The sequence below is a fragment of the Arvicola amphibius genome, chromosome X, assembly GCF_903992535.2.
Source record: "Arvicola amphibius chromosome X, mArvAmp1.2, whole genome shotgun sequence".
NCBI classification, from domain to species: Eukaryota; Metazoa; Chordata; class Mammalia; order Rodentia; family Cricetidae; genus Arvicola; species Arvicola amphibius.
In genome coordinates this window covers 68,038,270-68,066,159 of record NC_052065.1, presented here as the reverse complement: position 1 = coordinate 68,066,159, position 27,890 = coordinate 68,038,270, and the positions used below count along the sequence as shown (strand labels likewise).

The window sequence follows — 27,890 nt, the reverse complement described above, 5'->3', positions numbered from 1 at the left end:
CCTGAATGTACACAAAACTAGTTGCATTTCAAAGAATTGTTTAAGCTTATAAGTAGCAATCTAAAAATGTGCATTTAAATTGTTGAGAGTGGTAGCTTTCTTTATGGCACTTTCACGAGAATGCTTTGCTTTGCTTGATTCCCCCACCCCCCATCACCTACATCTTCCTGCCCTACTTCTCCCCTTGTGGCCTGCCACTTTTAGTCCTTTCTACTTTAATGTCACAGGTGTTCTATTGCCCTCTCTCCCCCTTCCTTGAAACTGACTTTTCCCTCCCCTAGACCTTTCTTTTCTTCAGTTGACTTTTGTAGCTGCTTGGGCGATAACAAACACATTTATTATTTAAGCAATGTGAAATTTGGCACAGGGTTAGAGAGACATGAGTGTTGAATGAGCATCTTTTGACCAGGAAAAGGTTTTAAAAATTGTAATTATTTTATGTAAAGGGAAGGGGCTGTTTAGACATTATGTACTGGGAAGTGTGGAGTTAAAATAAATATGACTGTAATACATTGTTTTCTGTTTTAGCTTATTTATTTATAAATATGACTGTGTAATACATTGTTTTCTGTTTTAGCTTATTTATTTTAGGCAAGGACATGAAGCTTATGTGAGAGCTGTGAGGAAATCAAAAATATATAGTGTTAATTTACAAAAACAGCCATGGAACAAAATGGATCTCAGGGTGAGTTTGCCTGATGGGCATGAATACAATCACGGGTTTGGGGATAAAGTTGCTTTAAGCTTTTTTTCCTCAATTTTATGGATATTTTGGTGATGTTGTATTTCCAAAATTAATGAGATGTGATATTTTATAGAATGGAATATATATACATATACATATATATATTTATATTTCTTAAAATGTGGATGCTAGGATATAGTGATTCATACCTATAATCCCAGTTCTTGGGAAGCTGAAGCAGAAATGCTGGAAAGTGAAGCCAGCATAGACTACAGGTGAATTCCAAACCAGCCTAGGTGTTAGTGTGAGACTCAGTATCAAAAAAAACAAACTGGAACAATCTTTAAAAAATGTCTATGGGGCTAGAGAGATAACTCAGTGGTTAAGAACACTTGCTGAGGACCTGGATTCGGTTCCCAGCACCCACATGGTGGCTTCTGTAACTACAGTTCCAGGGGATCTGGTGTTCTCTTTTGGCCTCTGCAGATACCAGGCCCTCACATGGTATACGTACATACAGGCAAGCAAAGCAGTCGTATACATAAAATAAACCATTAAACAATTTTTAACCTTCACGTTATCTTATTTGCCCTAGTTTCATTTACCATTCCTCAACTACAGAAAAGCAGACATTCCCTGGTTTGAAATTTTTCCCTATCAGCAATTGTGTACATTCCCGAGTAAACTATGTACTACAGACGTTCTCAAGGTTCTGGTAGTTTTGAGATAGGTTAAATAAAGAAGCTTAGACACTTGTATTCTGTGGGATCATCTATTTAGATGTAATACCCACATTTCTTTATAAAATCAAGTAAAGTAGATATAGTTATTTCTGTTAAAGAATTTTATGTCAGTTAATATGAAATGTATAGTCAGGCATAAGTATGTATCCCTTTTTGAGTTTTATTTTTGTTTTTTTCCTGACTTAGAGAAAAATAAAAAGCAGTTTTACTATGATTTTGTATGGAAAATGAACAGTTGCTGTTTGCTTTATCTCGAAGATAAAGGATAAAAATTCAGATATTTAAATATTTGCAGATCAAATAATGTTTTAAGGTGTTAAAATATCCACTCATCTTCATATGATCATCTCTACTGCCTGATCATCTATTTAGAATCAAATGAGAACTGAGTACTCTTCCCGAACCAAGGGAATGGATAAATATAATGTCTTATTTCTAATCACAGCACTGTGGTGTAGAAAATTATTCATGGGTAGTATGTATCAGATATAAGAGCATGGGCTTTGGAGTAAGACTTGAATTTCAGCCCTAGATCTTGTATATTATGCTACTGTATAACTTTAATCAAGTTACTGGATCCAGGAAGAGTAATCAACTGTAAGATTGTGATGCAACAGTCTATCTAAAAAATGTCATCTCAAACACATGTACATATAAATCTGTATGATTATTAATTTTGATAATAGGGTGGGTGTTTGGGTTTTTTTTAACTTGACAGTATCACAGTTTTCTTAGAAGTTTGTTTTATTTTAATAATTTTTTTTGATATTATAAAGTAATTACATCATTTTCCCTTCTCTTCCTGTCACACCCTGCTGTGTAGTCCTTGCTGTCTTTTGAATTCATGACCCATTTTTGTATAATTTCTGTGAATATATTTATAATATATCTACACATATATATATATATGTAATATATATATATATATATATATATGCACACACACAAACATACTTAGTTTGTATGTTACTTATATGCATATTTCAGGGATGACCATTTTGAATTAGAGGTAGCTTGTGTATACATAATTGGTGAGCTCTTCCCTGGAAGAGAGTACTGTTTCTCCAACCCTTAATTGCCCATAGTTCTTTTTCCAGGGTTGAAGCCTGTTGAGCTTTCCCCTTTCCAAGTTAGCATGTCTGTTGTCTAAAATGCAAAGTTGTAGAACCTGATCTATCTGTAACTGATATATCTGTAACACAATTCTTGCACCAAGGCTCCAGAATTGTTGAGAAAGAGGAGGGAGGAAAGAGTCTAAGAGCCAGAGGAACAGGGGATTTACTGTGAGATTGCATCTCCTAAAAATGTCAGAAGTTTGCTTTCCAGAACTTATAACCTATTGGTCATGGGTACACATCAGTCCTTAGAGACTTTGCTAGTTAGGCTTATTTACAGCGTGCCTTAAGTGTCAACCTGTTGAGCATCCTTTGTTTTTGTCAAGACAGGGTTTGTCTGTGTAGCCCTGGCTGTCCAAGAACTTGCTCTGTAGACCAGGCTGGCCATAAACGCAGAGATCCGCCTGCCTCTGCCTCCCGAGTTCTGGGATTAAAGCTGTGTGCCACTACTGCTCATTTGTTTTTGTTATTTGTATGGGTTTTCGTGTGTGTGTGTGTGTGTGTGTGTGTGTGTGTGTGTGTGTGTGTGTGTGCGCGCGCAGATATTCATCTGCTATGGTATACACGTGGACATTACAGGACTGCTTTTGAATGTTGGTTTCCACACACACTATTATTTCTGGGGATTAGCTGAAGTTGTCAGACTTGCACAACAAGCAGTCTTACCCACTAAGTCATCTCCCTGACCTTAGCCTTAAATATTAAGGTTCAAGAGAATACCTTCACCTTAATGTGGTTGCTATTACTTGATGAATATTCACATGGTTTTTTGATTCAACAAGTTATAGTTTTGTATTTGTGTGTATATATGCATATATACACATAAATATACTTGAATATATTTAACATTAATCAAGAAAAGGGCAGCAGTTTGAGAGTGGGAGGGACTTGGAGAGGCTAGGGAGGGAGAAGAAGTGGGGAAGTGATATAATTAAAATGTAATTAAAAATGAAAATTAGAAGTAAAACATCTTTAAATAAAAAATAAAAATAAAAGTTTATTATTGCTACTGTTGCTATTTTAGACATTAAATAACTCTTTAGTATTCAGATAATTCTTAAGTTATTAGATAATAATGAAATACATTAATAAAAGGTAGTCATGTATAGAAAAATAATATTTTGGTGTTTCCATGAATAGGAGCAAGAATTTGTTAAGATTGTAGGAATCAAATATGAGGTTGGACCACCTACTCTGTGCTGCTTGAAACTTGCATTTTTGGACCCCATTTCAGGCAAAATGACTGGAGAGTCTTTTTCTATTAAGTAAGTAACTATTTCTGATTTTTTGTTTGTTCATATGAATTTTAATGCCCATTGTTACTAATCTATTTAATATTCAATTCAGAGCTCAAAAACAATGGGAGAGGAAATACTGCAGCACTTCTCCCTGCTTTAGAATTATAAGGGTCTGTTTAGTGTTTGCTCTGTTGCTGTGTATAATGTATGTCAGGAAGGAGTGAACTGATCCATGAACAAAGCTAGTTACTGAATCTGCTTTTAGAAAATGGACTTGCTTAAATGCTGCTCCTTTCCTGAGAGCTGTAAGGATCAAAGACTGCCGTTTATACAGTATGCTTGAAACACGGTGCTTGGTGTTATTTTTAATAATAATAATAGATATAATAAGTAAATGACTATTTGTGGGATTTAAATTTAAAATTGATGGGAATTCATAAAATATCAATCCATATTTTTGTGGCAGGATCTCATTCTGTAACCCTGGCTAGCCTTGAAAGAGATCCACCTGCCTCTGCTTCCCAAGTGCCAAGGTCAATGGGGTGTGCCACCACACCTAGTGATCCATTTTTTAAGATTTTGATGATCTTTATATTAAACTTTTAAATTCTTTATTGATCTTTATATTATTTAAAGAAAAGCATTTCTAGAGACTGTGGAGTTCACAAAATTTTGCTTAATGACCTCTATGTCAAATTGTATCCTTGGAAATGGAGCAAGTGATAACTACAATTATATTACAGTATTCGATGGCACTGTGCTTTGTTTTCTGTGTAGGTATCATGACATGCCAGATGTCATTGATTTCCTTGTGTTACATCAGTTTTATAATGAAGCCAAAGAAAGGAACTGGCAGATTGGTAAGGAGAAATTGTCTCTTCTAATTCCTAACCTTGAAGTACAGCGTTAACCTTGATTTAACCACAGGAAATTAGCTCAAAGTTTGACCTGAACAAAGAAGTCAAATTTCTAAGGCATAGAAAAAATGAAACATAATGTTAAGTAACCTTATATACATTGTCTACTATTAGCAAGCGGTTCACCCTTGTACCTCATTTCATGTTATATGGTCTTACTTGCCTATGTCCAGTTGGAGTTTGAACATATAAAATGGAAAATATCAAATATAGTAACTCATACTTTTCAAGTTCCTCATTGTGAATACTTTAATGGATCCTCACACAATCACATTCCTTCTTAGCTGGGATGTCACTTTTTCCAGCAAACATGCTGACCCTCCCTTTTATTCTCAGCGGTGTCTTCCAAATTCTCTGGGTATTAGAGTGCTTAAATTCAAGGGCCTATTATGTAGCAGCCTAATATGTGCCGATGCCTACATTCTTCACCTCATTTTATCTCAGTGTACCAGCTCGCATAGTCACAGAAAGAAAGGGTGAATATAATAGAGTACTGTAAGAGAAGCCATAGCGCAAACTTTTATTACATTGTGATATTACATTGTAATTATTGTTTTATTATAGTATATAACTTATAATCTCCTACTATGCCAGATTTATTAAATTTGCCATAGTTGTGTGTGATAATGATAAATACAAGCTACTTCTGTATTCAAAACTATGTAAGGATTTGAGTGAGAACAGAGCTCATTCTGATTTAAATGTTTGAAATTCATTATAGGTGATAGATTCCGCAGTATAATAGATGATGCCTGGTGGTTTGGAACTGTGGAAAGTCAGCAGCCTTTCCAGCCAGAATATCCTGATAGCTCTTTCCAGTGTTACAGTGTTCAGTAAGTATAGCTCATTTGTGACTCAGAGAAATCCTAAGTGCTCTATTATATCAACTTTTTTCACCTAAAATTTGTTTTCCAAATAGATCATTGTATTCTTTCCTATGGATTAATTTTAGATATATTCTTGATTGCACCATCAGCAAAGAAATAAAACTATTAAAGAGTGCGCTTCTGCCTTAACTTTATATTGGTGTAGCATGTTTTCTCCATCAGTGGTTTATTACTATCTTTATATGAGCAGAGTTATACTTCATGAATACTACACTGCTTTTTTTCTAAATTTCACCCTCAAATCATGCAAATTATGTTACCACACAAAAAGAAATGCTTGGGAATCTGATTTGCATCTTCTTCTTTTCTTGATAGCTGGGACAATAATGAAAGAGAAAAGATGAGCCCCTGGGATATGGAGCCAATTCCAGAAGGAAGTAAATACACCTTTCAAAATTAATTCTAATTCTTGTAAAAGCAAAAGGATAGCAGTCTGATGTTGGAAAATAATTGTTTTTGATTTTTTTTTTAATTTTTGTGTCTAGCTGCTTTTCCAGATGAAGTTGGTGCTGGTGTTCCTGTGTCCCAGGAAGAACTGACTGCTTTGCTATACAAACCCCAGGAAGGAGAGTGGGGGGCTCATTCCAGAGATGAGGAATGTGAACGAGTTATTCAGGGCATCAACCACCTTCTTTCCCTGGGTATGGTGAATGTGCAAAAATACTAGAAAAAGAATGAGGAACTTGCAAAGCCAGCAGAATTTGTTCAGAAAGTTCTGAACAAAGAAATATAGTTTATCAAAGCATACTTGACATGTAATTCAACAGGCAGAATGATTTTAGTTTAATGTTAATATTTTATATGTTTGTCTAAAGTAATTACTAATCAACTTTTCCATTGCTCTGGAGGATAATAGTGAAGGCAAGCATAAGTCTCTATTTCTTTCCTGAGTCACTATGGCTCTCTAGCTATTTCCTTAGCCTAACTTTGGAGGGATTCCTTGGTAAAGACAGTGGGTGAGGAGAAACTTTATTCAGGAAAGACATACGAACCTGAAATTTGGCACATTCCTCATTTAATTTTGTTTCATTTTAACTAATTTGCACCAAAATGTCATGCATGATTCAAAGATACTATGTCCAAAGAAAAGGTGACTTAATTTATATAACTGAAGCATTATTGTCCCTCCTTCTTATTTATATGTGAATATTCACTAACAAGAAATCTTAGTCTCTTTTAATAGCTGGTTTTTTTTAATTTTTGGTGGTTTTTGTAGACTTTGCCAGCCCTTTTGCTGTTCCAGTGGATCTCAGTGCCTACCCCTTGTATTGTACTGTAGTTGCTTATCCAACCGACCTCAATACCATCAGACAAAGACTTGAAAATCGCTTTTACAGGTTTGTTTTGTTTTATAATCTATTATAGAAGTTGTAGTTTTATGTTTCCTGAGCTTTCTTAAGATCTGTTTTTTTGATGTCTGATATAGTTATCCAAAAACATGCTCCAAATTTCCTTACATTTTATTACTCTTTCAGATAAATATCGATATTGGAAAAAAGGCAGAGTGGAAAATATAAGTAGCACAATTGTGTGAAACACAAACTACTGTAAATTTTGTTCACTAAAGGCAGATTAAGTAGTAATCCAATGTATCATGATCAAGATGCTACAGAGATAATACAGTATATTTAAAACTCTCCTTGGGGAATTAAACAATGGCTAAATTTAATTGCTAGATGTATAAATAGACCAAGTTATTTGTTGTTTATCTTATGAGAAAATTATGATTATGATTATTATTATTTTTAGTTTTTCGAGACAGAGTTTCTCTGTGGCTTTTGGAGCCTGTCCTGGAACTAGCTCTTATAGACCAGGCTGGCCTCAAACTCACAGAGATCCGTCTGCCTCTGCCTCCAGAGTGCTGGGATTAAAGGCATGCGCCACCACCGCCCGGCTGAGAAAATTATTATAAAATGGTTTTGGAGGTCAGTTCTTGGTGCTTTGTTCAGCCATGCCCACTTTACATTAATTGCAGTATTCTGAGGGCTAGTTAGTCTGCCTCTGGTACTTGAGAAATGGGTATATTTTATAAAATACATATTATTTCATTTGATCTTATATGTCAAACATAACAAGATGAAAATGTATTATTTTCCATACTATAGTTTTTCCTTCCTTCCTTCCTTCCTTCCTTCCTTCCTTCCTTCCTTCCTTCCTTCCTTCCTTCCTCCCTCCCTCCCTCCCTCCCTCCCTCCCTCCCTCCCTCCCTCCTTTCCTTTCCTTTCCTTTCCTTTCCTTTCCTTTCCTTTCCTTTCCTTTCCTTTCCTTTCCTTTCCTTTCCTCATTTCTGTTTTTTTCCTTAAACTAAACACAATGTTTGATTTATCAAATGTACTTTTTGGTTAGTTTTTGTTTATTTTTATGTGGGGGGTGGAGGGTCATGCCTGTAGCACTGCACACATACAGAGGTCAAAGGACAACTTTCAGGAGTTGGATCTCTCCTTCTACTGTGGGAGTCACACACTATATATGTGTCACACACATGTATTGAAATACCTTTGACATACCATGATAAAGTGCCTAATACTCTAATAATGCCTATTCTATGCATATAATTCAAATATATAAGGCAAAAAATAACAGGATTTTTTTTAATTTCATAGGAGAATATCAGCATTAATGTGGGAGGTACGCTATATTGAGCATAATGCTAGGACTTTCAATGAGCCAGATAGTCCTATAGTTAAAGCAGCGAAGATTGTGACTGATGTCTTACTTCGATTTATTGGGTAAGAAGTAGTGTTATCTCCTACAGAGACTATATTCTACTGTTTTTAAGTATTGGAATGTATTTTGTCTTACTTCTCTTGTTTCTTAGGGATCAAAGCTGTACTGATATTTTGGATACTTACAATAAAGTTAAAGCAGAAGAACTAAACAGCAGTGATGCAGAGGAGGTAAGGATTGCAGCTTGACGATTATGACTTTCTTTTCTGCTTAGGGGCACAGTAAGTTTTAATGTATGCTATAATTGGTTATGAATGGCAAACATTTTAGGAAGGTAGCTGAAGATCTGAATCTTTTCTGTTAACTTCTTTTGGGGGTGTTGGGACAGGGTTTCTCTGTAGCTTTGGAGCTATCCTGGAATTAGCACTTGTAGACCAGGCTGGCCTCGAACTCACAGAGATCCACCTGCTTCTGCCTCCCGAGTGCTGGGATTAAAGGCGTGTGCCACCATGGCCCAGCTCTATTGACCTGTATTCCGATAGTGTGTATGAGAAATGGAATGATGTGCTATAGAGAAGGTGTTGTCAGAGACAGGCAACTGGTCATCCCTTGAAGCCTGGTGTATTCATATAATGAACAACTGATTTCTAGCCCTGAAAAAAAAAAATAAGACAAAACACTCATCATCTTATTTTATTTGGTTAGTTTCTTCTGTGTTTTTTGTGTTTTTCTTTGCAGTCAGTATTTTAAAGGAATGTTTAGTTTGAACGAGGCAGCGGTAGTGCACGCCTATGATCCCAGCACTTAGGAGGCAGAAGCAAAAGGATCTCTGAGGTCCAAGGCCAGCCTGGTCTACAAAGTGAGTTCCAGGACAGCCAGGGCTACACAGAGAAACCCTGTCTTGAAAAATCAAAAAGAAAAAAAACTGTTTAGTTGATGCTAATTTTAGACTAGTTCCTAACTAGCTCTTATAACTTAACCTGTTTCTAACCCTGAGTTCCTCTCTCTGCCCAGAAGCCCCACCTATTCTCTCCCGCCTAGCTATTGGCCATTCAGCTCTTTATTAAACCAATCAGAAGGAGCCTTAGGCACATCTTTACAGTATACAAAAAAAAAGATTATCCCACAACATTTTGTTTGCATCTTTAATCTTTAAAATGGTAATCTCAAGTGACACTTTCCTGGTATAAGTTTATGTGACTATCAAATGGTGTATTTTAATATACCTAAATGCTACTTAGTCAAGTAATATAAAAAATGCAATACAGCAGTTAGATACTAACCAATTAAAAATCCAAGCAAAATTGTTCATTTTCTCTTATATGTTTCCTAGCCCTTAACATTAATATATTCCAATTTAAGATTTTGATGTAATAAAACTTTTTCCACAAACTCACACTGTTTTGCTTAGAATAGAAATGATTTTATTGGGAAGGAATATCAATAAGGCCTGATCTCATTTCTCCTATGCATTATGGAGTTGTTGTGCCCTTCACCAGTAGTGTCTAGGTCTGGACTTTGTATTGATAAAACTTATCACTCTGAGACATACCTGACTGAATTAGGACAAATTTATACATTCCTAGGGAAAATGTACTAATTATTGAACTAGCAATGTTTAATTGGGAGTACTTCATGATTATTGTATATCAGATGACTCAGTCATATAGAATAAGATTTTTTTATATTCATACTTATTTGACTACAAAGTTCACCTTTTCCCTTATTTCTTATTCTAAAATGAAAGCCTTTTCATTTTCCTCCCGGTATATTTTCTAACCTGCACATAGTTTGAAAGCGAATCTCCCTCCTACATTTGCTCTGCTGCCCGCTCCAATGAAGGAAAGTTAACTGTCGTTATCTTTGCTACTTTTTTGTGAATATGCATTTAATCTGTACCACTTCTAATGTGACTTAGCATGTCTCACTTTCCTCTTTTAATTTAGGATACAGAAATGGTCGATTTAGATTCAGATGGTCCCGGAACTTCATCTGGAAGAAGGGTGAGGAAATGAGTAGCTTTCTGAGCTCAAACATTTCCAGGTTTCCTGAGTCAAGAGATCCCAAAGTCTTCTCCCAATTTTTTGAGAGTAGCTGGGACTCTTGGAAGCAAATATATAGCTTACACATAATTTAGGTTTATTACAGCAGCGGGCCACAATATACAGAGCAAATGCAGGAAAAAGACAGCAAGGGCTAGGTGGAACCGTACAGGTTTCCATAGGTTTTCTCTCTCCTATGAGGAACTATACAGCACACTCTTCTCGCGGCAAGGAAAACAGAAAAATGTATGTGATTAGTGACTCAGTTACCAAGAATTTTACTAGTGACTGGTTATGTAGGCACCTTCTGACTAAGGTGTATCTTCATCCCAGATTCCTACAAGAAAAGCAGGCTGTCTGCACAGATAACGTTGTTTATACTGTTTAAATAAACAGTCTTTACAATTCAAGAGACAGTTCAGGCTCCCAAGTACTGGCCACAGGTCGACACTTTAAGTCAAGGGAAGTGGGGAGACATTTACTTGTCTGTACTTTATTTACAGTTTGGATTTTCTTAAAAGGAAATGCAGAATACTAGAATTGTTGGCGTTTGCTTTTGGTTTATTTTTTCCCGGACAGAATGGTGCTTTAAAGTAAGACATATAAGCAGTAGCTGGTGCGTTTTATACAGGTGACTGCCCTCGGGTTGATGGACGTGTTAGCACGGCTGCTTAGAGTTGGACTTGGGTAATACCAGGCTTTTCTGAGAAAATCAAGGAACAGTTCTGGAAAGATTAATTCTGTTCGATTTGTAGGTCAAATGCCGAGGCAGAAGACAGTCTTTGAAATGTAATCCTGATGCTTGGAAAAAACAATGCAAAGAACTACTGAGCCTCATTTATGAACGTGAAGACTCAGAGCCATTTCGACAGCCTGCAGATCCTCCTTCTCACCCAGTAAGCATCCCATTGTTCAAATAATTGCCGACAGGATAATTTCTGTTAATTATCCAAGCTAGTATCTATGTCTGAACAATTCTTTCCTTTTAGTTATAACTCTTTATAATAGTTGCCATGGACTTAGGCTGGAATGATCCAGTTGCTAGAAGAGACTGGAATCACCTGGATGTGGCGGCGCATGCTTTTACTCACAGGCAGAGGCAGCTAGATAACGGGGGCGTTTGAGGCCAGCCTGGTCTTTACAGAGATCCAGGCGAGCTGGGACTGCATAGTGAGATGCCGTCTACAAGAAAACAAATGAAAAGCCCTTTTCTTTTAGTTTGTGCTTTAATTTATTTGTTTATTATAGTCTACTAACTTCTAATGGCACCTTTATACACTATAGACTTAAAAATAATGTCAGACCTGTTCAATTTATAGTAAATTTGTTATCAATATGGCTACTTAGAATTATCCACATACCAACATTACTTTTCAACAAGATAACATTATGACAATTTAGATTATAGAATTATTTTTACTTTCAAGACAAGATCTAACTGTATCCTCCAGGCTGCTACGGGACTACGGTGTCCTAAGCTGACACTGTGTGCCCCACTGCTAGGATTAAAGGCACGCACTACTTTGCCCTGTGACTAGGATATCTTTTATAAATATGTGACAACTCCATATACTACTATAGACACTTGGGAGCATCCTGTGTATGTTTTGGAATGAAAAAGAAGTAACAATATTGCAGTCAGTTTGATTTGTTTGTAGGAAGTTTGAGGAGGACACATTAGGCTTATATTTTTCAAAGCAGAATATGGTAAATACAGAAATCTTTCAAGTTAAACATTATTTTTGTTTGGATTTTTGAGCCTTGAGTCACAACTTCATTGCAAGTCTTGATACTGTGGAGTGGTGATGTGGAAATGATCTGTGTTCTTTAATCTGACAGGCTCAACAACAGCAAGAAGGAGAACCCTCAGCATCTGCCCTTCCAGATAGTCAAGATCCATCTCAGTCTGAGGTAGGCTTAGGCTGGTTTTGTGGTGTTCGCTTTGAAACTTTTCACACTGAACACAAATTTTGTGCACTTTGCTCAATTTGCCTTTCAATTCAACTTAGTTTCTTTTTATACCTTTGTTTGAATGTTTGGTCATTTTAATTTTTTAATTTTGGTTTTTGAATCAGCATGTGTTCAGAGTTGTTCTTCATGACATCATATCGTTGTTTATTTGGAGATATGGATAGGAAGCCGTGCAGCAAAGCAGAGAACATTCAGTGGACTGTATTTTGTCTGTGTCACAGATGATCTTTCCCCCACGGGTTTCCCTTAATAGTCAGCTGAGGAATTTGAGTTCTTGTCTTACTATACATGTTCCAACATTATTCCTTATGAAAATATCACTGCTTTAGAAGGCATAAGCTGTTGGAATATACTTTTGGTGTTTTTATAACTTAAGGAAATCTATTTTAATACCCTTTCTCTGCCACTTTTTGCTCTTTTCACTTTCTTGGTAGATGAAAATGTGGTGGTTTTACTACTTAACATGAGTGACTGAATACATATGTGTTTTACTAAAAGTTATTCAGGGTAGTGGGAAATATAAGTTTGTTTCAGATATTATCCTATATGACAGTCCTTGGAAAAACTTAAGTGGACTTGAAAGATTTAAGTTAAAATGGATTTTTCTTCTAATTGCAATTAAACTAAGTTCTGAATGAGTGAGACTGAAAACTTTAGGTGACATAACAAATCACATTGGTTTAAGATCCGCAAGGCAGCCAAATGTGATGGTGCAGAATTATAACCCTGGTCCTTGAGGGGGGGGGGGCTGAGATGGGAGAATTGTGAGTTTAAAGTCAGCCTCCACTGCATATAGAGACAGAGAAGAGGGGTAGCGGGCACAAACTTTGACCTCAACTAGTGACAACTTATGTGCAATGTCATAACTCAGAATCTTGGAAATATGTAGGTAGTTTGTGGCGTGGAACTCTGCAATTCTACCTGAAAATCCCATCGTCTGTCATTAGATAACTTTGGCATGATGTCAGCAGCTCAAGCGAGTGACATTGATTTTTTTTCTCTTCTAACCCTTTAAACTCATGTTATGTTCAGAAACCTAAAAAGGATTTGGTTTGGGAGCAGGAATAAGTAGTTGGTAGACATAAAAGTAGTGTTTGTATCAAGATAACTTGCTTTCAGTGGGTAATGTAATTCCCAGTGCTATTTTATTTAGGATTGTTTTGCAATCTGAGTATTTAAATGTAACACATTATCATTTGTAGGATTATCAAGATGGTATAGACACACCTATGGACTTCAGCACTGTGAAGGAAACTTTGGAATCAGGAAATTATGATAGTCCTCTGGAATTTTATAAAGATGTTCGCCAAATATTCAGCAACTCCAAAGCTTATACTTCTAATAAAAAGTCAAGGGTATGAAACCAATATTAATTGGGCAGTTATGTATTTTAGGCAGTTTTCCCTCCACAGTTTTCAAGATTTGTAAACAAGTGTATTCTACTATGTTGACACAGTTACTGAAGTTTCATTCTCAGTATCTTTCCTGCATTCTGGATTTTTTTCAAGGCATATGTAAATATACTTGTAGAATAATTCTGAAATTAAGCATCTTTTTCTTATCTTGCTTTTCTTTATTCTTTAATGATAATTACATCTGCCAGAGAAAAGACAAAGAAAGGAAAGTTAATAATTTAAATACTCAATCTCCATTAAATGGACTGATAAATATAAAGGTAGTTGACAATATTAGTTTGTATGAAATGTTTTAATTAGCTCTTAATATGGATATTCCCATTACCATCACAAAGTGATCCCTATTGTGAAGTTACAACTTTCTTCATATTTATGTTAAGTATTTCCTTATATATTATCAAAACTGAAATATCCTGAAAACAAGAAATAGAAACAGTAATATTTATCTTTTGGAGACACTAGTGTCTAACTATCAAATTACTTAAATGGTAGGCATATGTCTAAATGCTTCAACTCTTTAATATACAGTAAAATTTTCACCAATTTCTCTAGGTGTAATTTTTTTGCATTTCCTTTTCCCCTTTCATCATAACTTTTAGAGTAATAGAAAGTTTGAAAAATATGGAAAAATATTTTAAAAATCAAACTATCACATTTTTATTTATAGTTAATATTTAATGTGCTTACTTCTATCTATACTAATACTTAACATTCAGATGCTTGTAAAATATAATTTTTTATTAAATTAAAATTAGATTTCATAAAGTCATTGTTATATATGTATTATGACTTTAAAATAATTTTTATTAATTATTTGATCATTTCATGCAATATATTTTGAACATAATCACTTATTACCCTGTCAAATGTCTCATCGCTTCCCAACCAACTTTGAATTTACTTTTTCTTTTAATTCATTTCTCATCAAACCAATTTTGTTGCCCAGATAGTCTTGGAATCTCTTATTCTGGTTAGCCAACCATGGCATGTCACCTCATAAAATGGGTCACCATTACATGCTATAGCGTCTCAGCTATATTACATTATCAACCTTCCTGCCCTCTACGCTGGGATTTTGTCTGTCTGGACCTTATGCAGGACTTGTACATGCTTTCATATTCTCTCTGCGTTCGTATGTCTCTCTGTCCTGCTTCCTTGAAGTCATCCACCACTTCTGGCTCTTAACAGCCTTTCTACTCTCTCTTCTGTGAAGATCCCTGAGTCTTTTTGGGGCTGAGCACTTTACACTTTTGCTTTCTGCACACTGACCAATTGTGGGTCTCGACGTTAAGTGCCATCGGCTGCAAGGGGCAAGTTTCTCTGATGAGGGATAAGAGATGATCTGATCTGTATGATGACTGTTTAAAATGAGGTTTCTGATGATATTCTTTTATATGATTATTTAATGGTTTATTGGGGTTTTGTTGATTTCATTTTACTAGTATTCTGTTGCTAGAAAATTGAGTGATTTTAAAAAATAATTTCCCACTTTACATGAATAATGACTGTAGCTAAAGTCTTTAATATCATTTAGCATTTTTATCATGTGTGTATAGTCCCGTGATTGTTACTTACAACAGATTCCCAGAGGTCAAATTATTAACAAAATGATAGGTATATCTTTAATGTTTTATGATGTATATTTTAAATTATCTTTTGGGATATTGTCTCAGTGAAAATTCCCTTATAATATATGAGGATTTTTCCCATCATTCACAGCACTAAATATTATCTTTTAAAGTTTTTATTACTTTTAATAAATGAAAATGACATCTTAATTCCTCCAGAATTTCAAATAACTAGTGTGTGTTTTCTGTCAGAATGATGTTCATCCTCTTTTTCTAACTGTGATTGCTAAAACAAGGCTGTGCTTTCCACCTTTCTAGATCTATAGCATGACGCTGAGATTGTCTGCCTTATTTGAAAATCACATTCAAAATATCATCTCTGAATATAAGTCAGCGATCCAAAGTCAGAAGAGGAGAAGGCCTCGGTACAGGAAGCGCTTGAGAAGCAGCAGCAGCTCACTGTCCAGCAGCAGAGCTCCTAGGTACATTACACTGATGTAGTTGATGTAGCAGCTTAGGCGTTAAAGCACTTTGTATGTGGTAGCTCATCCATAAAGTTGGCGAGTAAACTTAGGACGTCTCAAGGGACTCAAGAAGTTCTTTTCCTGTGCAAAGGTGGAGTTTGTAACCCAAAGTATTGATTATGTTGATTTTACTGTGCCTTTAAATTTTTATTTTTATTTTTTTTTGTTTTGTTACGTGATTGAAGGTTCACTTTGTCAGCTCACCTACTTTAGGCATTTCACTTGAAGTTCTAGGTAGTTTCCATTTTGGTCACCTTCAGAATTTTGTGTCATATTGTTCATCATATTGAATTACTAACAGAAAAAAATGTTCATAATTGTATATCTCTCTATTTTTTATTTTATTTTTATTTATTTATTTACAGCCCAAAAGGGAAGCAGAAGCAAATAAAGTTACAGCCTAAAAATGACCAGAATACCTCAGTGTCTTATGCCAGGACTAGTTCTCCTTTCTCTTCTCCTGGTAAATATATCTTTGGTTTTGTTTTCTATAATTTTGGTGCTAATTAAAAGATATAGAATTGGTATCACTGTTTATAGTACAAAGAGCAATAGATTTGGATTTAGAAAAATTACATTTTAATCATTATTTTACTTACTAGCTGTATGGCACTCCTGTAAGACATTAGGTAAAGTGATTTGGTTTCTTTGATTAGGTGATTTTTCAAAATCACCTTTAAAGAATTTATTGTATATTTATGAGTCTTTGCGTACATGAACATTTATACTCCATGTGCATTCCTGGTACTTGCAGAGGCCATAAGAGGGTGTCAGATCCCCTGAAGCTGGAATTACAGATGGTTGTGAGCTGCCATGTGGGTGCTGGGAATCTTCCTTGGATCCTATGGAAGAGCAGCCAATACTTTTAAATGCTGATCCATCTCTCTCTAACACCTAACTGTATGAATATAAATTAAATGTCCCTTTGAAAGTTCTATAGCTGTATGATTTTTATTATCTATAATATCTCAAAGAATGTGTACAATATATTCGTCCTTGTAAGACTTGGAGATTAATATGTGATGGAGATTTTTCCTTGGGGGTTTTTTTTGACATTTTCTATTTGAAAGTTTTTAGTGATGATAAATCATTTGTTTTCCTGTTGTCACATACTCATATTTACTTTGGGGGTGGGCGCTAGGGTCTTGCTAAGTAGCCAAGATAGATTTCAAACTCACTGTCCTCCTAGCTGAGTTTCCAAAAAGCTGGGAATATATGTGGGATACCAGTTGTAAAGCAATGTTTAATTTTATCATGAAGTAAAGTTGTGAAGGTAGTTTTAAAAGCAGCCTGTATTAAAATTTCCTGAAAAACGAAATTATGTTAACATTATAATCTCTTTAAACATAAGTTTCAGATGCTGCTGAAGGTGTTTCACTATATCTACTTGATGATGAGGGAGATGGGCCATTTTCTCCATCGAGTTTCAGTGGAAACAGCCATGACCCAGGAAAAGCCAAATCATTTCGTAATAAAGTTTTACCAGCTAAACAAGGTAGGAAATTGAATATTGGAGAGGTAACTTGTTTTCTATTTTTGTGTGATGGATGATGAGTCATTTAAAATGCCGATGTGTTAGGGTAGTACAACTAGTCTGGCTTGGTACCTAATAAGAATTATAATAGCCAAATTTAAGTCAAAAGGATTTTATAAGCACGGTTAGGAACAGATGTCTGGTAACTACTTTTGAACAGAATGTAAAATGAAATGAATAAGAGAAAAAAACTAAATGAAGAATTCTTTCCCCAAGTGCATAAGAACCAGACTGTCAGGAAGCATTCAGAATATTTCATATATTAAACCATGTCAATAAGAAGTGAACAGGTCTCAAATATTTCAAAAGCACTCATTCTTCCAGGCTGTTTCAATAACTTTATATTTGAAGAAAAATTTAGTACTTACAAAAATCATTGACTTAATTCATGAGTATGTTTATCTATCTTGTATGCCAAGTGAATTGGTTTTATAAGTATTTGAAGTTTACTATTATTCAGAAGCTCTTATAAAGGGTTCTGTATACACCTTGAACATGCTCAAAGATACTTCTATGTTCAACTATTTGAAGTTTGTAAAAATATTTAATTTGGTTTTACAAATAGTTTACTTGGAATATCATTTTAACTTTATATACATTTTAATGGATATTAGTTTTTCTTATGCATTGTTTTATAATCACCAGATGACCTAAAATAGACTATAAATACATTCTTGGTTATATGAAAAATATTGAAACACATTGTTGTTGATCTGCGCTAAAGGACTGACAAGCAATTGAAACTTATTTTTTTTTTTTTTTTTTGGTTTTTCAAGACAGGGTTTCTCTGCAGCTTTTTTAGAGCCTGTCCTGGACCTAGCTCTTGTAGACCAGGCTGGCCTCGAACTCACAGAGATCTGCCTGCCTCTGCCTCCTGAGTGCTGGGATTAAATGCATGCGCCACCACCGCCCGGCTGAAACTTATTTTTATAGTTCCCATTTTGAAATCTTTTTTTCTCTGATTCTGTTGCATTATTCATACTTATTCTTCATGGGAAAGCTTATAGACAGAGTAGCCTACATTTCCTGCCTCTTCTTACATCCAGGACCCTTTATACTTCATAGCCTAGTTTGTGTGCCAGGCACTCTCCAAAAAGCACTTCTCCCCAAATCACCAGTAATGCAGACTGCCCAAGCAGCGTTCCTTTCTAAGTATATAACTTCCTGTTCTCTGTGTCCCTGGACACTGCTTCTCGACTCTTCTCTAAGCTTGTTTTTCCTGCTTTCTAGACTCTGCTGATATTCCTATACAGTTCTTTGTCTTTGCTTTGCTTGTGCTGGGCTTTATTGGCAGAGTTCTGCTATTTTTAGCTCTCTTGATCTTTGGCTTCTGCAAATAAAGAACTCTAATAAATCTATTGACTAAACCAGTCATCATATTTTTTTATTGGCCAGGGTGGTTCTATGTAGTTCTTAGATGGCTGGGAACTCACGATGTATACCAGGTTGGCCACAGACTCAAGAGTTTTGCCTGCCTCTGCTTCCTGAGTACTGGAATTAATGTCATGTGCCACCTTTTCCATTTTAAACTAATCTTCCTGATGCTAGGGCCTCTGGAAATGTACCAACCCAAACATCTCTTCATTCTACCAGTCTCATTTCTAGGAGCTTTCTAAAAATAAGTCTCATTCCTTTTCATCACGTTTGTGTCTCACGATCATCCTTTTCATTCAACTTAAATCTCATTTTTAAAAGTGTGCTCTCACTAGATAGTCTAAACTCACCTCAAATTCTTTTTTTTTTTTTTTTTTTGGTTTTTCGAGACAGGGTTTCCCTGTAGTTACTAGAGCCTGTCCTGGAACTAGCTCTTGTAGACCAGGCTGGCCTCGAACTCAGAGATCCGCCTGCCTCTGCCTCCCGAGTGCTGGGATTAAAGGCGTGCGCCACCACCGCCCGGCTTCACCTCAAATTCTTTATCTTTCTAACTTAGACTCCAGAGCAGGGAAGTTTGAAGCTAGTATCACCATGGGCTACTCAGTAATTTTCAACTCTTCGTTTTCCTCTTGCATCCACATAGTTGTAAAGCCTTGTTATTTCTATCTTTTTAAATTTGCATTTGTGATTTTGTGTATATGTTTGTGTCTGGTTGTGGGTTTGTGCACGTTAGTGCACAGAGGCCAGAAGGCAGTATCAGATTTCCCTGGAGCTGGAGATAGAGGCAGTTTATAGAGGCAGTTTTGAGCTGCCCATGTGGGTGTATGGAAACCAAACTCTGCAAGAACAGCAAGTCCTCTTCACCATCTCTCCAGCCCCTTGATAACTCATAAACACACTACTGAAATAGCTTATCTCCTGGTTTTTTTTTTGTGACACCAACTTAGTCTCTAGCTGAGTGTCTTAGTCACTTTAGACAACCATAAGACACCAGAGCGAGGAGCTTCAACAACAGACTTTCCTTTTCCCACAGTTCTGGAGCCTCTAAGTCTGAGGAATCAAGGTGCATGGAGATTATTATCTGACAAGAACTTCCTTTTTTCCTCAGGCTTATAGAAGACCACATTTAAGCTGTATCCCTTGTGGCCATTGTCTCTATATTTCTGTTCCTTTGTGTGTTCCTCTGTCTCTGGCCTCACTCCCAACCATGTGTGTGTATAGGGGGGAGTAGAGAGATGAGAGAAACTTAGAAACTTCCTAATCCCTTTGTTTTTTCCATAATACTTGAGACCTTGATTAACTTTCTTTACTATGTAAAAGACTCCAGTCTCCAAATTAAGTTACTTAGGGAGTTAGGGCCTCAGCCTAGGAATTCTACCCTTAAATGTTAAGATAACATAGATTGCTTTCCTCATCCATTTTCTTTCCCTTTATTTCTCTTCATAGACTGGAAATGTCTGGAACTCTCTCCCTAGCTCCATAATCTTATGAGATCCAGCTTGTATACATGCATGATATCTCATTTCTTTTTGGCTGTGCTTATGTATGTACATATGCGAATATATATCAGGAGTTGAACCCAGGGTTTCATGCATGCTAAGCATATTACCACTGAGCACTGAGCTATCCTCTTAATCCCTGTTTGTTTTTTCATGTCTTTTTTAGATTTCTACTGGCATCTAAAACGAGAAAACTTGACTTTTTCTCAGCATGCTGCCCAGCTTGTTCAGTCTTCAGTGTTTCCCAACTTAGCCAATATTTCTGCCCATTACCCATTTCTTAGACTATAAAGCCTAGGGGATACACTGTTTTATTCTCAATATTTGGCATCAAAACCCTTCAGCAGGTCCCATTGTTTCCACCTTTGGAAAAAATTATTCTGGTGGGCCTTCTAGGCGGAAATGTTCTACCAGATTAGATGTCAGTTCTTGACCCCTCATTACTCCGTACCTAGACTACTGATTTAGGGGTCTTTTCTTCAATTATATCTATTTAACCACCGTCTAAGGTCTGCTCTCTGTATAACACCAGTAATATTTTTAAATGTAAATCAGATGTTGTCTTTCTCTGACCATCTCCTACCATTTCGTTTTTCTACTCCATCCTGGCTAGACTGAATTTTCTTCATTATTTTTCTACTGCTCAAACTTTCTCCCACATTTCACTTCATTAATTCTTTCTTTAAATATTGCATTCTAAGATCATTGATCTAAATAGCCCCCAAAACACAGTTAAGTATTTTTGTGCTCTTATTTTCATTCTTTAGCATTCTTCTCTATTTAAAATTGCATTAGTTTTTTTATTCACTTTGTTGTCATCCAAACTGTACATGGATCATGATGTATGATAGCAAGTTCCAGCCTCCTACTAATACCTGTTTTGTACTAGTTAATTGCTAAGGATTTATTAGTTGAATAAATGAGACTTTTATGCTTTCTTATAATTCTTCTTAAGTTTATGCTAAAATTTCTACCCAGATAAACTCAAAATCCCTCAGCCTATTTTTTTTACTTCAGAAGAAGTGTGGAATAAGGATCCAAACTGTCCTTCAAATCTGTTTCAAATAGATCTAAGTATCTATTCCAATATCTTTGATTCTGTCCAATCAGTTTGGGGCACTAGATATTTTTAGTAGATTATTTGATTTTGAGTCTGAATGGCTATCTTACAATGTCAAGGCTTGATTTCTCAAAAATTCATTCATTTTTACTTTAGATCACTCCGCTGATGGGCCTCTTACAAATGGCGATGGCAGAGAGCCCCGAACAGCAGCCAAAAGGAAACTGCTCAGTGCATCAGAAGAGGACGAAAGCATGGCAGGAGAAGAAAAGGCGATGAAAGAAACAAAAGAGAAAGCGCATTTGTCCTCCTCCGAGAGTGGAGAGTTAGGCTCCAGTTTAAGTTCAGAAAGCACCTGCGGCTCCGATTCTGACTCGGAATCTACTTCCAGAACAGACCAAGATTATGTAGATGGCGATCATGACTATAGCAAATTCATACAAACCAGACCTAAAAGAAAACTCAGAAAACAACATGCCAATGGAAAGAGAAACTGGAAGATGAGAGGCACAGGAGGAAGAGGCAGATGGGGAAGATGGGGTAGATGGAGTAGAGGAGGCAGAGGCAGAGGTGGCAGGGGGCGAGGGGGGCGAGGGAGAGGTGGAGGTGGGGGAAGAGGGCGAGGGCGAGGGAGAGGAGGAAGGGGTGCATCTAGAGGAGCCACCAGAGCCAAGCGAGCACGTGTTGCCGATGATGAATTTGATACGATGTTTTCAGGACGTTTCAGTAGACTTCCTCGAATCAAAACAAGAAACCAAGGCAGGAGGACTGTTTTGTATAATGATGATTCGGATAATGACAATTTTGTGTCCACTGAGGATCCTCTGAATCTTGGTACATCCAGATCAGGCAGAGTCCGTAAAATGACAGAAAAAGCCAGGGTTAGCCATCTCATGGGATGGAATTATTAACAGTTAATGAATTTAGAGTAATTTTTAAGAATAAAATCAATGGCCTTCTACTGCAGGGAATTTACCAGAAAATCTACAAAGCAAGTTGTGTGGGGACTTCTGCTTCCTTTCACATTGGTGCTTTTCCATTATGCCAGTATACATTTGTTTCAAGACTTTTAATCTCCACACTTCATTTGTTCAAACAAGCCTTACTCATTAGGCCTTAAATTAAAACAAATTCTGCCCACACATATACATGTGTGCACATACACATGCATGGACATGCGCACACAAGGCACGCACACACATACATACACACACATACACACGCACACACACACACCACAGACACACTACAGATTTACTACATTAAAGGAGCATTCTGCTTCTTAAGAGTAGCATGACATTTTTATCTCAATAAGATATCCCTCTTTGCTTTTGTATCACAGAAGTATAGCACCTTCTTACAGAGTTTTATATAGTTTGTTTTTGCCATTTTGATTCCTATACCCAGTAATAATAACTTTTGCACAATACACCAATCCTAAAGGCAGCTATTAAATGTTTACAGTTTCTATATTGTAAGAACGATCTGGATTATTTTACTCTTCCCAGGCCAAACTTTCATGAACTGTACTGAACTGAAGTATATATTTATACTGCAGTTTTGGGGTGGGTGGGGGGTATCTTGATATGCTTTTCATTGATTTGCTTAATTCACGTTTAAGGTGAGAAAGGGTTGGTGCCTTGTAAATATGTAGCAAATCTTTGTGGTGTGTCCTGATGTGTGCATTAACTTTATTAAAAGAGAATACTTGAGGTATCAATCTAGACAAGGTGCCAAATGCAAAAGTTTCTTGCATCCATTTTTCTTTTCCTGTTATATTTTATTGCATTAATAGAAACTTGTGTAGCTTAATAGTAACTTAAACATTTGAAAAATCCTCATCCACAAAGAATACTTCTTTGAACAGTAGCTCAGCTACCTCTATTAACTACAACTACTGGAAATGCTAAGGAAAGTAGATGCTGTTACTCATTACTAAGGAGAAATAGAACAAGCTTGGTAGGGATGAATACTCCTAAGTTATAAGCTGAGAATTTTCAGTAATCATATTGGCTCTCAAATTCATAGGTGTGACAAATTTTCCTAAGTATTCTATGCTCTAGGCTTCTGTAGAACATATTTATGTAAGCAGACTTGCTCTGCTTCTTGGCTATCTCTGCCACCACTTCCTCTTTAACAGCTGTGAGTTACTGCTTTTCATTTGAATCTGGAAAGGTAACAAAGCACCTAACTTGAGCTGGCCTATTTTGGCTAGCTAATATTTGGAATCAACTTTAATGGGTTCTTCTGTTCTCATTCCAAAGGGTTCTTCTGTTCTCGACTTCCAGAAAAGAGCCTCATTGCACTGCAAACAGATATATTGAATCATTATTTTATAGTTGAGAAAAAAAATCTTTAAAATCATTGATGGTCTTGTTTACAGCAATAGAGTGCACATAGAGTTCCATAAGTAAGCTTCAGTTCCAAGATCAATTGTGGTCCTCAAATTTGACATCACAGTTGCGCTACTTCGTCAGATACTTCCATTCTTGAAGTGGGAGGGATAATAATTGATCTCTGCTCTTGTAACAGCAATTTTGTTGCACTTAAATCAGACTTGTGTGATGAAACATTTTCTTAATGTACACCTGGTAGTCCAGGAGATATCTTAAGCTGACATGTTTGTCTCATGCTTTCAATCATTTCACGCATCTGAAAAATCTGTTAAGTGCAGAGGAAGGAGTGCACACATAACTTTGCTTTTCGGTGGGGTTGGGGGGGGTTATTCTTGAACTAATACCCTTAAGCAATTTTCACTTGCAGTAGAAATGATGTTCAGGCTTTAAGAAAGTATAATGAACTGTTAATGGCACTAATGTCTGTTGCTAGGGAGCAGACCAAGCTGATATTTTTGTTGTTGTTGTTTTTCTTCACCATACCAAAACAATTTCTGGTTACAACTCAGCTGCCATTTTAACCATAGCATAGATTCAACATGTTCCTATTTTGAGAGTCTACATTTGATTTTTACTAAAACATACTATTTCAGTTATTCATCTCTTGGGCGTTTAGACTAAATTGTGCCTATGTTTTCCTGGAGTCATTAACGTTTTGTCCTACAACAACCGACATAATGTAGTTGCTTAAATTCCTGGATATACCCAAATATGTATCATGTGTACCATTTTAGTATGAGATTTTTGTTGGCATTCTTCTATGAAGAGCTGAGCTCTTGAAGCGTAGAAGAATCGCCATTTGTATGATGCTAGCTGTCGGGAGCTTTATTTATAATTTATTTTGAAAAATGAAAATGCCACATTTATTCCCCAAATGTCAAGATTTTCTAGGCTTACAGAATTAGAAGAATAAGGCTAAAGACATTTTTAAGCATATTTTCTATGTAGTGAAATACTGTGAAATACTAGTGGGCAGCATTTTGCTGTGATGTTGATTTCAGTTATTAGAATTTAAAGAGTTAGTCACCAGGGTATGTTAGGTGAACATAGTTATCATTTATTATAAAACAAACAGATAATTTTCTGTTTGCATGCAAATTATTTTCATAAGTGTGAATAAAAGTCTGGGAAATGATATTTTTAGTTTTCTAATCTGGACTTCCCCCTTTCCTCAATTTATATTTTGGGTTTTTTAACACCACTTCCTACAAATGTGTCATAATTTGTATCATTTTGAATACTTTATCATTTCAGTTTTCTAGAGATCTTTTAAACCTAAGTAAGATCCAGGTTCAGCCATAGCAAAGAAATTAGGGAATGAGTTAAGAATTCTGCAAATGAAGACCACTGTTCTGTTTAGGCCCATGAGAGCATACACATGTATAAGCTTAATCCTATGCTATATCTGAATAGCAAGTAAGCTATAATATCGCTCATAAATGCTAATGTTCAGATTCTAAGCTTTATGATCTTAGCATGTGTATATGTTTATAAAACTCAATCATGTGTTCTTCTCTGGCTTGCTGTATGTACCTCATCTAGCAATAGGATGCTCTCCGAAACATTGGCAAACCTACTAGCCTAATAACTAAATTTGTTTCTGCATAAGTGTTTGTGTACTTGTATGTATGGAGCTTTTTCCAGTTTGCCATACCTTATCCCAGACATTAAAAAAGAGAATATTTTATATGGAGGACACTGTCTACAAGTTATTTGACTCTTTAGAGCGCAGCTTGTGCATTTATTAATGCTTAGTCATCCATGTCTCTTCGATAACCAGTTCTGCTTCTGTCATATAACTATGCCCCTCTGTTCCTTTAATTTGCCATTTTCCTTGTTTCTTTTTCTCTTTCCCTCACCAGAAATCAGGCTTATTCTATAATTCATTCTTACAGTGTTTTGTTTCACCCAGAGGCAGAGCAACTGAATAAAATTCCCAAGTTTCAGTCTACACAATTGAGTCCTCGTACATCGAAATTATGTTTCAGATATTTTAAAGTAGATTGTCATCGGACAATACAGTGATGTAAAGGGAAAGAGGTGAATACCGCTCCTAACTTTTTAATAAAGCTTTTTTGAGCATTTTTTAAATTTTCTAAGTTTGTGGCAGTGATATACACCATATGTATATATATGGAACCATTTTATGCACATTTGCCAACGGGTACTTATCTTTAAAGTTGAAGTTTCATGAATTTTCATGCCCTTAAAAGGGGGTCCTAAAACATGTGATTTTTCACTACTATTTGATGCCCAGCCTTTTCAGCAATTACAATAACATTTGAAAATCTGAAATTAATAGTTCCAGTGGGAAGGAATAAGACTTGATATTTAAAAGCCTTTTATTTAAATGCTAACCACATTCCACAACCTCTTTGTGGTACGAAAGGCTTTATGAGTGTTTTATTAAAATATTATTAGATCATTTTAAAGCTCATTTAAAAAATTATTAGTAAAATAGTTGCATCCTGTTTTTATTTTGCCTCTCTTAACAAAGATTTTTTTTTTTTACCAAGTGTTAATTTATCACATTTACAAAGTTTGGATTAAAATCCAATATAAAGTTAAATGATTTCATGGTGCTGTATTTTGTGGAACATGGATAGCACTCAGGTTTCTTACTATTTATTCCCTGATATAGTCTTATCACCTTGAGTACTCCTTGTCTCACCTTTCCTCTTGGACTCACTCTTATCTCCACTTCTCTTTCTATAACGAAGACTGCACTTAATGTAGCATACTTCAACCAGACTGGAAATTTTGGATTGATTTCTGAGGGAAGTACAATAGAATGGCCCTGCAGTTTAGAGTTAAGTTGTGTTTATTTATATGTATGCCCATTTCTTATTCTTATACCTATCTTAATTAAATCTAGAATATGGGACTTAGACATATAAAAGCATGGTAATTATTTTCTAAAAAATAAAATTAATGACACATATTGAGATCGCCATTAGTAATTTTACTTTTAAAAATCCCATATCGAAATACCTAGAAACCCAGTTGGAAAATGTGTTTTTTGCATATGCCACCAAATATACATTAGGCAGTACTACAAATGTTAATTCTTTAAACAATGCTGTGGTGATGGCAATCAGTAATTTATTTCTTTGTTCTGTAACTTATCATCCTTGTCTTTTGTAATCCTTTACACAGTATTAACAAAGCTGTACTTTGTGTTTGTTCTTAGTGTCCATAAATTTTAAGATGGAAAAAACATTCATTTAATAGTTGATGTGATGCTGTATATGGGCAGAATGTCCATTAAACTAAAATTCAGTGGGGAAAAGGTAAACAAAACTGGCTTGGTTTATAAAAGATGTTTTGTTTGGCAGTTGTTGGTCATTATAAGCAATTACCTTCAAAGACAAAAAAAAATACTGGACTAATTTGTTGCCATTCTTTATGGGATGTTTACAATAAAATTCCAAGTTGTTTGGAATCAGTTGCACTCTCGCTGCTTTATGCCTTAACTCATCCTAGAGATAAATTAACAAGACAGAGAAATATAAGAAATATGAAGTTAACCTTTCTACTACCCAGCTTTCAAGACTGTATCATGTAATCCTCGGGTCTCCTTTGTCATATTTTATTACTAGCATTTTTTAATCTTAGAAACTGAGTTGCTTCCTATGAAAGAAAAGATGTATCCTAATTCCTGCTGATATTCTTTGGATCACCATTAGGTAATCAGTATGCTGTTAACACTTTAAAATATGGGCTGCTCAGTGCCTTAAATAGCAGCCTCCAAAGCACTAGTCAGCTGATTTTTCTGCAGAGCTTTTGGAGATGGATAGATGTCTAATATATTTATTGTTGAATTTTAACAGCTGAGCTATGGATACCTAGTACTCCTTATTTGGGGTTAACTTGCCCATCAACTTTGGATTTATTATAAATGGTGCTTTAATTTGATGTAAATCTAGGAGGGAGAGCTATGACGTGAGCCAGGATCTGAATCTTTTACCAGGAATACTCATCTCTGGCCTTTAATATATCTCCACAAGTTTTCTCCCAATATCAAGAATTCTACTGAGGTCAGGATAAAGACTGCTCTGCATCATTCATATGTAGGCTGTTTTGTGTTTTTAGAATTAAGGGAGATGACTCAATATAGGTCATCTCTTTTCTGGCATAGGATCCATTTACTGACAGCCTAGTTTTCATAATACCCTGATTGAGGTCTGGGGATACCTGTTATTTATGTTTAGCTGTGTCATTGCTTCAAAATAGCCCTTTTTTACAATGTAAGTAT

The 27,890-nt window shown here is 35.8% G+C and overlaps 1 protein-coding gene across 1 annotated transcript in view; it reads left to right on the top strand.

Annotated features, from left to right (window-relative positions):
* Brwd3 (bromodomain and WD repeat domain containing 3) overlaps window positions 1–27,077 on the top strand; it is a 108,802-nt gene extending 81,725 nt beyond the window's left edge. The window contains exons 25-41 of the mRNA XM_038316391.2: window positions 578–685; window positions 3,684–3,808; window positions 4,559–4,641; window positions 5,420–5,531; window positions 5,901–5,962; window positions 6,071–6,226; window positions 6,802–6,922; window positions 8,189–8,314; window positions 8,404–8,482; window positions 10,199–10,255; window positions 11,050–11,190; window positions 12,134–12,205; window positions 13,468–13,620; window positions 15,567–15,730; window positions 16,138–16,235; window positions 17,124–17,267; window positions 21,396–27,077. Coding sequence (XP_038172319.1) covers window positions 578–685; window positions 3,684–3,808; window positions 4,559–4,641; window positions 5,420–5,531; window positions 5,901–5,962; window positions 6,071–6,226; window positions 6,802–6,922; window positions 8,189–8,314; window positions 8,404–8,482; window positions 10,199–10,255; window positions 11,050–11,190; window positions 12,134–12,205; window positions 13,468–13,620; window positions 15,567–15,730; window positions 16,138–16,235; window positions 17,124–17,267; window positions 21,396–22,150 — 2,556 coding nt within the window. The 3' untranslated portion in view covers window positions 22,151–27,077. The remainder of the gene's footprint in view (window positions 1–577; window positions 686–3,683; window positions 3,809–4,558; window positions 4,642–5,419; window positions 5,532–5,900; window positions 5,963–6,070; window positions 6,227–6,801; window positions 6,923–8,188; window positions 8,315–8,403; window positions 8,483–10,198; window positions 10,256–11,049; window positions 11,191–12,133; window positions 12,206–13,467; window positions 13,621–15,566; window positions 15,731–16,137; window positions 16,236–17,123; window positions 17,268–21,395) is intronic.
* Window positions 27,078–27,890: the final 813 nt, after the last annotated feature.